This window comes from Corella eumyota, chromosome 3 (genome assembly GCF_963082875.1).
Source record: "Corella eumyota chromosome 3, kaCorEumy4.1, whole genome shotgun sequence".
NCBI lineage: Eukaryota > Metazoa > Chordata > Ascidiacea > Phlebobranchia > Corellidae > Corella > Corella eumyota.
The window spans coordinates 1,603,483-1,615,999 of record NC_137492.1 but is presented as its reverse complement, the minus strand read 5'-3'; the positions used below and the strand labels follow the sequence as shown (position 1 = coordinate 1,615,999).

Genomic DNA, 12,517 nt, shown 5'->3' with positions numbered 1-12,517 from the left:
TTATTTTTGCGAAATCAAAGTTTGAGCATTTTTTGAAGGTTAAGTACTGCTATTTACTGCGAGTTTTTAGGCATTGCAACTACAAAATATTACATAACGGGTCGTTAAAATGTTATGTAACACCTTTAGGTTGGTTAACTGTTAGGATTTTAAAAGTTTTTTTAGCAAATAATTTATAAAAGATGCTAAAACCTCCTATACTAACCGGTCAACTGACTACTGCTTCTAAGAAGCCATGCCGTCTACATAATTCATCAAAAGAGTAAGTATAAAAATCAATATTGTGTGTTTAAATATTTTGAAAAGCTGCCTTTTTAGGCATTTTTTTATAATAGTAATATAAATGGTAATATTTAGGTTTATTTACGAGTGTACAGTTACAATGATTTAAATATTTAAGCGTGTAAAATAGGAGTTGAAAAGAAAATCTACCAGCAAACGAGCGCACATTTTTCGTTTCTCTATTTTAAAATTTAGCCTATTTTGTAAGCCCAACTGAAATTTAATCCCTTTAAAAACGAAATATTTTTCTATTGTAATAAAATAGAGGAGGTATTGTTGAGTAATAGATCATTTATCTATTCCATCGTAATGATGACATAGGGTTTTTAATATTATTGTTTTTGTGTTTACTTAATCTAAAATTTTTGGCTTAAAATAGACGATGACATTTCAAAAAAAAAACGTTTTTTTATATAAAAATTAAATAAAACTAGTGTGACTCTGCAATATTTGGGGCTAAAAATAGAAAAATTATCGCGTATTTTTGACCTTCCATGCGTATACTTTAACTTAAACAATTCCTTAAATATTAAATTATTTACTGCTTTCTGTAGTTCAATGATTAATAATTTAAAAAACAATTTTTTTTTTAAATTATTTTTTCGCTTTACAGAATTTTTTTGGAAAGTTTTTCAAACATGTAAATAAGAAAAATAACCCCTTTTGAAACTTGTGTACCGTATTGTTCCAAGAATTTGGCAATCAGTCATTCGTGTGGTTACTGCTTGACTGCTTAAAAGACTTATAATGCAAAAAAAATTATTATTTTTTTGAATAAACTCTGTAGTTTGGTATACCGGTTATGGCCTCGGACTACGACCCAAAAGGTTTCTGGTTCGAGCCGCACTAATGCAATACTATTTGCTCTTAAATACGCGTTTATAGACATTACAAGATATAAATATTAAAATAAATAATTATTTTTAATTTAGGGAGCTGTTAGAATATTTTGAAAACACTTATGATCTGGATGAATGGTTGTTTACTTCGATTAATGGTAAAAATTTTTAATTAAAATGTTAATTATGATTTGAATTGTTGATATTATATGATAACATTTAGCCTAAAGGTTAAAGTTTAAAAAAATCCAATTATTTTGTGATATTTACGCAGACGTTTTAATATAATTTGCATATTATTTTAAAGGTTATTTTATTTTAAAAATTTACGATTTTTTAAATTTTTATTCGTTTTTTTTTTAGATGAGAAGTACTTTTACTTATGCCCTGATAGATTACGGCTGCCGCTTATATTTTACTACTGCCACACTGCTGTGGTTTACATTAACAAGCTTATATTAGCGGGTTTAATAAAGGTACGTTCTCCTAACATTAACATTGTTAAAATTCCTTAAAAAATGGCATGGCAGTTTATTTTTATTTAGGTTTTTTTGCGCATTAATAAAAAATGTTACATTAATGCGACGGGAAAAAATGACAAAATCAATTTAATGATTTAAAACATGCCATAAGTATTAATGTTTACATAAAGATTTTAAGTATGTTATGGCATTAAATTTAATTTAAATATTTCTTACTTAAAATCATTTTCAAAATTTCAACAGGTTAAAACACAAAACGTGTAATTTCCTTTAGAAATCAAAATGCTGTTTTTCTTTTAAGAAATGTTGTTATTTACACTTTCTTGCCAAATGAGTAAATCTTCTTGGAAAAATATCGTTGCAAAAATGCATCTTTTTTTGTATGTTTATGTAAAGGAAAAAAACTTCAGCACGTTTTTAATCTTTTTAGCTCTTTATTAATATGTTTTTGTGGCTTTTATAAAGATAACAATTAAAAAAACTGTCTCAAACATATTATCTAGCCTAATACTATATTGTAAATGCAATTACTTGTATGTTAAAGCAGTGTAACTGATGTGAAAACGAACTGAAGTATTGTAAATTTCTTCATTTGTTTAGGATATTTCAAGTCGTGTTTTTTTAAAGGACAGACACATATTTAATAATTAAGTTTATAAAATTGTCGAAAATAACTCAGACATTACTCAAATGTGTCGCATATTTATAAACTTAATTGAATTAATTAATTGGTATTTTTTCAGGATCGGGTAAACGAGGACATGGAAGCCATGTTTGAAACTGGAGTGGACGAAATGTCGTGGGATGACACGGAGAATTTCCGCATGGGGGGGTCGTTTAAGTGGCCCCCGTTGCAGGAGGTTGTTGAATATAGAAGAAAGGTAAAAACATAAAACTAAGTTTTTAATATTTTTCTGTACATTCTATTTTAAAATTAGTTTTAGTTGCCTATTGTTTAACTTTTGACAGCATTTAGTTAGAGCTAACTGTGTTCTCGTAAAATGCATTAAAATAAGCTTTTTTACATCAAATTTGTTCGGTGGTTTGGTATACCGGTTATGGCAGCGAACTACCAGCCAAAAGGTTTATGGTTCGAGCCGCAACAAATCCCAAACTATTCGCCCTTGAGCCCTGCGTTAACAGATAGCTTAAAAATACGCCCTAACAGCACACCCTGTCTTATTAACAATTCAAAAAAAATTATTGGATAACTTATTGGATTATTGTATTAATTTTTTGTCCCAAAAACTTAGGTCCGTGAAATTGTGAAAAAAGTGATTCTAGAGACCCCGTTAAAGTTTCCAGTACAACAAGAAAGTCCATGGTGGGCAGTTTGGATGTCGATCGAACATGAACGAATTCATCTCGAAACTTCTTCCGTCCTTATTAGGGAATTACCCGTTGCTATGGTTTCGAAACCCAAAGGCTGGCGCTATGCTCCATCATGCATTGGTAGGTTTATAGTTTGAACCACAATTAGTTAGAATTGCGCACACTTTTTACCCCTAAAACATGGTTATTTAAACTTAGTACGTTAGTTCCTCGAATTTCACGGTTTCTGCCAACTTATTCTTAGTATTACAGGCTCTTATTTAAATATTAACCGCAAGTTATACGAAGTAAAACCAAATTTTATAAGTTTTGTTTTGTTATGGCAACCACAGTAAGCTTGTACGTGCTAATATAATACTTTGACAAATAATAAACCTTAGGGTAATAATGACTGTTCCATTTTAAAGAACTTTAATCTTTTTTTCGCCTTATTACTTTCTAATAATATCCTTGTGTCTATAAAGTGGTTAATTTCTTAAGCCACGTCTACCTACTAGTTTTGTTTAATTTTATTTTCTCCTTACTTTTAACACTTTATGCTTTCTATTATTACCTCTTTTTTAAATGATTAATTGTTTAATGGACGTGTATTTTTTAAGCTTGATTTTATATTTAGATTCTGTGTTAAAGAACCCAATGATAGAGCAAGAAAATAAATCAGTTCATTTGGGAAAGGAAGAAAGTTGTTTCTCGTGGGGTTGGGATAACGAATATGGAAGTGTTGATGTCAAGTAAAAACTTTAAGTAACCATGCATAAAAACTTGTAATAATACCTATTTTTAATACCTATACTACTATAGTTTATATTAACTATATAAGTAAGTATTTGAGTTTACTGGATACATAATTACTCGGTTACTATATAAAAAAAATACTGATGCTATATGTTTTTTTTTACAAAATATATTATAGACGACTAAAATAGGTCATTAACAAAGCCTAAAAAAGCTCAATGGATTGCTTTTTATACTTGCAAAGCCTCCAATACAAGAAACGCATACAACCTTACTAAATTAAATTTTTTTACAAATAATTTTTTCTTAGTGTTCCCGCTTTTGAGGCATCAAAATACCTTGTAACAAACCGTGAAATGTTGAAATTTGTTGAACAAGGAGGTTATGATGAAGCTCAATTCTGGTCGTGTGAGGGACTACAATGGAAAAAATTTCGACAAGCCAAGTAAAGCATTTTATATTACCATTAAGTCCTCGCCCTATAAGCTGCGTATTAATTGTCCTAAAATGCCCAAAACTTACAACCTTTTTTCCCAAAAAAAATCGCCCGTGCCAACTCACCCTTACACCACAAACGGCACACGGCAGTTTTATTTATTTTTTATGGGCTTTTAAATTGGACATTAATGCTTATTTAAGCTTTATTATACTTAGCATCATTATATATAGATGAGTTATGAACATAAACCCTTAAATTATTTTAGATATTTGATTTTTTGAGTAGTGTTAAATTCACACTAACTTAACTTTTAAATTTTAAACTAAATCCGCCATTTAACCTTATTTATCAACCTGTTATATCTCCATGTAAAAGTTATTGTTTTAATAACAGACATCCTACGTTCTGGGTATGTAGGGAGGGCTGCAAGTCCAACTGTGGCGGAGTGATCTCAGATTATTCCCACTGTGAAGTTTTAAAAAACTTGCAGAACGGAAACTGCAACGGAAACTCCAACCAAGTGGAATTTAAGTAAGTTTAAAGTCCCACCTATACTTAAATTTTAAAGTTTAAAGTCCCACCTATACTTAAACAATAAAGTTAAGTTCAGCATATCAGTTTAAGTTGGTACTTTATACAAAAACAAAGAGTTTTACTCTTTAAAATAGCTATTTTGAATACCTTAACTCTAAATAATTTGCATAATATGACGTTATACTTTGCCAAAAATTTCCATAAGGTTATGCATGCACAATATCATGGGTTTAGCATATTATAAGACAGCAAAGTGTCAAAATATGGAAATTTACCGCCATTTTATTGAACCTATATAAAGCAAGTTTTGGTTATTTTGTCCTGATTTGATATCAAGTGATATTTATAATCACGAATGGTGTATTGATAGTAACAATCTTATTGTTATTATCACTTTGTCAAAACAAGGATTTTACATATAGCTTAATTAGCGTTTATATATTACCATAGTTTAGTTTAAACGATAAAATAAAGTTTTAATTTGTGATATTTTTATATTGATTTTATTTAAACTAAATTTCTTACATTTTAACTTTTAATTCTTGGCGTGAACTTTTCAAAATTTATCGAATTTTTTTCAATTTTTGTTGTAGACTTCGGCTAATGTTTGATGAAGTCCCATTGCCAATGGATTGGCCTGCCGAGGTGAATTATCATGAAGCAAAAGCATTCTGTAAGTGGAAAGGGAACGGGGTTCGGCTGCTCACTGAAGCGGAACACCACGTGCTTAGAGATTTACCCAAATTTCAGGGTGATAATATTGAAAGTGACCCCGTGTATTGTGAGGGACTCGAAGAAAAATATAATCTCAATATTGCTTACGGGTCATCAACGGTAAGAACAACAAAAGTGTTTACTTAAATGTTAATTTTTGCTCTCTAAATTCCGCCTCTAATTAAATTGGTTTACGCGATTTCGAGTAGCTACATTTTGTCCACTTACTTCGTAGAACCTTAGCTTTATAATTCGGTTAAGATCTCCTACAACTACCATAACACTTTAAACTTATACGAGTCTATTGTTAGCGTTACTTGGAATTTTGTTAGGTCGAAATATGGATCAAATTTCGGTTCTTTTTGTCTGCTGTGTTGACATTCGCTTAACCGGTTATTGTTCTATATAAAAAAAAAAACGGTAGTTCTATGCAAATACCTCTGCGTTAGTTTGAATTTCGTTAAGTCGATAAAGAGATCAATTTTGAATCTATTTGTAAGTTGTGTAGACATTCACTTACCGATATTTGTTCTATATAAAAACCCGTCGTTAAAAATTTACATAAACTTAAATTTCTCTAAAAAAAACAAGTGTAAAAAACAAATTAAATTCTAGTATCTTTTACTAAAGTCGTAACTATAATAATTCGTATTTTAAAAAATCACATTTTTAAAAAGATTTTTTTTTGGTTAGCCTGTTAATATGTACCCTCCAAACAAGAGTGGGTGTTGTGACACATTCGGGAACGTTTGGGTGTGGACGGAAGATCATTTTAATGGCCTGCCAGGCTTTGACACCAACAGTTACTACGACGATTTTTCTACGCCATGTTTTGATGGAAAGCATACAGTTATAATGGTAACATTTTTGTCACGTTTTTAAAAAAAACTGTTTATATTTAAATTAAAACAACATAAAGGAAACGTTTTTTTGTGTTTCTAAGTATCGGAAATTGTTTATTGTAACGAGTAAATGTTGTTAATACAGGAAATTATATTGCTTTAGTCACGCATTCTAACATGTACACACAATCTGTTTTTGGCAAAAATTTTACCCTTTATTTTGCTTCTAAATTATTAAAACAATCAAAAATTTAGGCTTAAACCTTTTAAACGAATTACACTTAACATGGGATTCTAACTTAACATGGGATTCTAATGTTACAGTCTTGTCCCTGTTTTTTTATAGTAATTTAAAAGTAATGTGGCTTAAAATACAGTGCAATGTGACTCAAAATGTGATAATGTGACTCAAAATGTGATAATGTGACTCAAAATGTGACAATGTGACTAAAAATGTGACAATTTGTCCTGATTACAGTATTCGCCTTGTTTTTTGTTTTTTATTAATAATGATATATTTATTATTTTAAAATAATAATAAGTGTTAAAATTGTGTTTAATATACAGGGTGGAAGTTGGATTTCCACTGGAATTGAAGCTTCCCGATTTGCAAGATTCGCTTTTCGTCGTCATTTTATTCAACATGCCGGGTTCAGGTTGGCGAGGACTTTAAACTGTAAGGATAGCACCCCTGTTAGAACGGTTGAGACACCCGTGTTTGTTCTGGAGACCAAATCAATCGGTAATAATTTAAAATTATTGATGACAAAAAAGTTACGTTACCGGCCCAGTCTAGAGTTGCCTTTCGCAGTTTGGGATATTATTGATTATAATTACCTGATAATTAATCTGCTGATTAAGTGTTGACTCAGCAGGAGTTTATACCGTTTATAGCGGCTTACTCAAGGGCGCTACAGCATGAGAGCAGTGGGGATCGAACCAAGGACCCCATGCAGTAAAGCCAAGTGTTCTGACCACTACACCACGCTGCCAGTCTATATTGCTTTTTCCCATACATTCTATTAGTTTTACCGGACTACGAGCCTTAAGGTTTCGGGTTCGAGCCGCACAAATGTCAAACTATTTGCCATTGAGCCCGGGGTTTACGGATAGCTTAAACAAGTCCAAACCGCACACTAACCCTATAAAAATATCAAAAACGTATCCCCTATGAAAAAAAAATGTTAGTTTTATTTTGATTTAATTTTCACAGAATATCCAGAAGCAATTTTGACGGACGATATAAACCAAGTTTGTGTAAAAAGCACAAACAAGCAATACACCGATGACTCACTTTCAAACGTCATCAAAATAGCACGTGACGAGTACCTTTATGACGGAACAGAAGCAGGAAAAATGTTGAAGTTGAGCAACAGGATTCGGTCTCTCGCTTGGGAGGCCGCACAATCCGGTCACGCTAGTAGGATCCTGATGGTCGGGTGCGGAACCGGAAGATTGGCGTTTGAACTTTCGTCTGTTTGCGATGAGGTAAAAAAAATTCCAGCAGTGGGAATCAAACCCTGGACTTAAAGGCAAAATTTAACATTTTGTATATGAACTAAGCTTGACCAAAATTAACTAAATTTTGCCTTGTGTTATTAAATATTTGTTATTTTAGGTTGTAGCTTGTGATACTTCTGCATGGTGTATTTATGTCGCTCAGCAGATCCAGAAAAATGGAAAATTTCAATTTAATTCTGGTTAGTTTTAATATTTTAATATTATTATCATGCTGTTAGGTATTTTATAGCGGAGATTTTTATTACAGCTTTATATTAAATTTCTAGTTCTGATATAATGCAATATTTTTGACATACAGAAGTTAAATTATGAAAAAATTGGATTCAATCTTATATTTTTTCTATTAACTTTAAAATATATATTTAAAATACCATTTTAAATGCGATAAAAACTTTTAAATAAAAATTAAACTTCAAATTTTTAGCTTCCAAGATGTTGCAAGATTGTCCAGAATTTCAAGATGTTGATTTTCAAGTTAATTTACCGAATGGAGCAATACCAGAAGTTGTTGATTTTAAACAGGTTAATGTATAACATATTTGTTAAAAACTGATTATTCTTTTACTGCGTTGTAATAACAACTACTGTTTTATTTATTTTTAATTATAGCCAACACTTAATCAGCAGCATAATCATCAGGCAATTATAATCTATGATATCCCAAACTGCCACAGGCAACTCGAGACTGGGTCGGAGTAACTGATGTTATTCTATGTTTAGGTCGCGCATTCGACTTTCCGGATAATATGTTTATTCATTAATAGATGAAGGCTCTAATCGCTATATTGTCTTCTAATTTACTTTAGGAATACAATTAACACTATTTGATATAAAAAACGTATTTTTAGTTTGTCATTTGAATAAAATATTTTATGTTTTGTAGCTAACTTGGATCCCGTTTGAATTAAATGATTTTAGCATCGTCGTCAACAATTTTCTGGACAGAGCTCAAAATCCAAAAGGTAAAAAAATAGATTAGTGCATAAAAACTTTACTAATATTACACATTTAAATATAAACTGAAGATAATTCAAATAAGTAGAATATAAATATCATTATTGGCATGTTTTCAATATCGTGATGCTTTGTTTATGCCAAAATGAACTATTGAAAAACGATTATTTTTTCATAACGTATATAATAAGCCAAATGTACAATTACAAAACCAATTTTACGGTTTAAAAATTAAAACATGTCATTTTGTATATATCTTTATCCTCGATGTAGGAAAGTCGAATGCGCGACTTATACATAGAGTAACATTAGTTACTCCGACCCAGTTTCAAGTTGCCTGGGGCAGTTTGGGATATTATAGATTATAATTGCCTAATAATTAAGCTGCTGATTAAGTGCTGGCTCAGCAGGAGTTTATACCGTTTATAGCGCCTTACTTAAGGGCGCTACAGCATGTGCTCAGTGGGGATTGAGCCAATGACCTCATGTGTGGTGAAGTAAGTGTTCTTACTACTACACTAAGCTGCCATTGTCCTCAAATTATTACACATGTTACAATCAATATCATAACTCTAGCTTGGATTTTGCGTTCTACCGAGCTTATAAGTAGAAAACCATACGGTAGGGGAATATTTATTAGCAAAAAGTGGTCTGCTCAATTACTTCTTCCGCAATTACAATCAACGTTGCAGCTTGTGTCGGAGGAGAGGCTGCCATCTAGCGGCTGTGAATTTAATTATGTTTCCTTGTGGAAACCGATTTAAAATCAATGCTTTTTGGCGTTGACGCGCTGTGGAGTGTATATATTTATTTCTATGTAGTCTAATGAAGCATTATTATTATATAATTAGTAGATTTTTAACCCTTTTTTGTAGGTTTAGATTTTTTAAATTGCACTTTTTTTAACGCTCCTAGAATAGGATTTAATTTGAATACTGTTTTGGAGTATTTTTAATTTTGAATCATATTATCGTGTAGCAAATTAACACATACAATATCAACATTCCCTATGCAACAACTCAAGTCAAATTAATTTAAACTTTTACAGAAATTTAATGTTTTTCTAGTTCAGTTCTTTCTACTTTCTTATTATATGAACTTTTATTAATCAGAATTAAATCTAGCTTTCTTAATTAAATAAAATAAAACCAATTAATAAAAGAAAATAAGTTTATTAATGTTTAGATTTATGAGTTTAGTTTTTCTGTAACTAAACTCAAAACAGTTTTCCATTCTTCATTCTTTTGGCCCAGTTGATTTATGGTACTCTATAAAAATACAAAAATTTTAAAATAATACATTATTAAGATTACAAAATCTATAGAAATAATTTTTTTTTTGTATATATCTTTATCCTCGATGTCGGAAAGTCGAATGCGCAACTTAAACATAGAGTAACATCAGTTACTCCGACCCAGTCTCGAGTTGCCTGTGGCAGTTTGGGATATTATAAATTATAATTGCCCGATAATTATACTGCTGATCAAGTGCTTGCTCAGCAGGAGTTCACACCGTTTATAGCGCCTTACTCAAGGGCGCTACAGCTTGAGAACAGTGGGGATTGACCCACGACCTCATGTGTGGTGTAGCAAGTGTTCTTACCACTACACCATGCTGCCGGTCAATAATAAACTAAAGTCCATGATATTAACATTAGCATTTGCTATTCTGTATGAAAATGCCAAAATAATAATTTTAAAATATTTATGTCTATATAGCTAAGACTTTGTTGTTACCTTGGTTACGTTATTGTCACATTTAGACAATGTTAAAATGCAGGAGTTAATTTTCATTGTTATTTGTTGTTTGTCCTCAGATTTTTCACTTGAATAGGTAAGTAATAATTTCAGCAATGGTTTTAAAATAATTGGAACGAAGTGCAAGAATCTAAACAACATTTTTCAAAAGGTTATTTCAGTAACTAAAAAAATCAGATATTACTAAATTACTATATAAGTTGTAAGTCTAGGTAAATATTGGTCAATATATATATACTTATACTCTCAACTTTTAGTTAAGTTAAATTCTGGATAACTTATTCTTATGCAAAGATAAATAATTATTTTATATGACTTACCTATGCCACAATATTGATACCAATAGTTCTATAACTGCTAGAATATGAGGCAAATGCTTTAGATGTCCAATTTCTAAATGCCATGCAATCAATTCCACCAATTCTTTTGAATGTCTAGAAATGGTGATGTCCATTACGCTAATGTAGTTGTAAAGATGCTTCCATAAAACACTAAATCAAATATAAGTTAATAGCAATAAGGACAACTTAAATTAAAATTAACATTGCAAACTTAGGTTATTTTAATACATACCTTAGCAAATCTTGCTCAGAAAACATTGCTATGTTTGACAACAAAACTTGAAATGTTTCATCATATTTTGTTAACTTTCTTATGAGGTCACTCTTTTTTGGATCTCTCTCTAAAATTGAAAGACATTTCAGCATACAAGTTAATGTTTTGTCCAAGACATTGGCATCTCTTACATACAATTTCTTTGAAAGCGCATCGTAGATAACTAGAGCTCTTCCATTAACCCTACAAGTAGTTTAAATTGAAATTGGTCAATAAAAGTACATATAAAATTGCATTATTTTTGGTAATTTTTTGTTGTCACTACAAAGTAATTTTTAAGAAGCCTACAATTTAAAAACAAATTAAAATTAATTACCTTATATCTGTGGCAGGAATTTCATTCAAAAGTTTCTTTAAGGCATCTAGACCTGAAGTTACAAACTTAATATTATGATCATCTATCATCAACAATATAACAGGAAAGATCATGTGTAAAGTTGAATTAAGTGTCTCATACTTTAATAACTTGATCAGTGAGGTAAATCCTTCACAAAATGCTGGGTTCTGTTTCCAATTGTTTCTGAAAAGTATTCAATATGTTAAATAAATAAATTGTTATTTATACAAAAACTGTGTTTAATAGAAAATTTATTTGGTTTTATAATTAGCTTCACATTTTTTTTGGACCATCAATTTAATGTAAATGAAAACAAATGCATATAATTTTAATATATACTTAATTTTTAATATATAAGATAATTTTAATATATAAGATTTTTTTACCTGCTTAAGAATGATGTTAGAAGTTGTAGTAACTGAAAATAAGTTCGATTATGGACATCTAGTAACATTTCTTGCAAAGTTTCGTACTTGAAAACTTTTAAAAGTTGATTTTTTAACTCTTGTGTTAATTCATGACAACTTTGACAAGACCATGGTGATTCAGTGCTATTGTATATCAATGTAATAAGAATTATGTAATAAGAATGAATTCCATTTGTGTAGTTCTTTTTAGATGAAACTTGCTTTACAATGTTAAGTAGTTTGTTTGTAATATCACAAAAAGGTTTTACAAAACAATGGGGGTGTTTGATTTTTGAATAATCATCACATTCTGCATCTGCTTTAGGAAGAGCATTTGTTTTGACTAGTGGAAAAATCTTCTCTAGAAATATGTTTAAATATTTCACAAAATCCGAACAAAATTTGTCCTCGATTTCGTGAGAAAAACCTTCAACTATTATGTTTTGATTAAGTTTGTCAAGTTGATCTTTTATTGAGGTTACTGAGTTGTTTTTTAAATCCAGGCAATCACAAAATAACTTTAAATTGTTTAAAACTATTTCTTCTTCGTTAGACATTTTTAAAAACTTCGTAAAGTTTTTGGTAAACATTTTTTTTCGTTTTGTTTGTCACACTGTAAAAATTAGAAGTTGGTACAAAATTGAAAGGCTTTTAACAAATTTTATAAGTCTTTAAGCATGTGTTTTACATTATTACAGACTACAGTACGGTTTACCTTAAAAAAGCT

General features: G+C 30.2%; 2 protein-coding genes across 2 annotated transcripts; one reads left to right on the top strand and one right to left on the bottom strand.

The window, feature by feature from the left end:
* Positions 1 to 127: 127 nt before the first annotated feature.
* On the top strand, positions 128 to 9,917 carry LOC145744568 (uncharacterized). The gene is made up of 16 exons (XM_082562444.1): positions 128 to 262; positions 1,215 to 1,279; positions 1,485 to 1,597; positions 2,347 to 2,484; positions 2,857 to 3,055; positions 3,552 to 3,666; positions 3,981 to 4,115; positions 4,503 to 4,640; positions 5,237 to 5,477; positions 6,051 to 6,215; positions 6,767 to 6,941; positions 7,413 to 7,687; positions 7,818 to 7,899; positions 8,145 to 8,242; positions 8,604 to 8,682; positions 9,251 to 9,917. Exons 1-16 carry the CDS (start codon positions 183 to 185, stop codon positions 9,436 to 9,438), a joined length of 2,286 nt encoding a protein of 761 aa, XP_082418570.1. The 5' UTR covers positions 128 to 182; the 3' UTR covers positions 9,439 to 9,917.
* On the bottom strand, positions 9,862 to 12,347 carry LOC145745013 (TELO2-interacting protein 2-like). The gene is made up of 6 exons (XM_082562999.1): positions 11,770 to 12,347; positions 11,363 to 11,566; positions 11,005 to 11,229; positions 10,752 to 10,922; positions 10,411 to 10,561; positions 9,862 to 9,942 (listed from the first exon to the last, which is right to left on the bottom strand). The coding sequence occupies exons 1-6, from the start codon at positions 12,345 to 12,347 to the stop codon at positions 9,862 to 9,864; spliced, it is 1,410 nt and encodes a 469-aa protein (XP_082419125.1).
* Between the last annotated feature and the right edge of the window lie 170 nt (positions 12,348 to 12,517).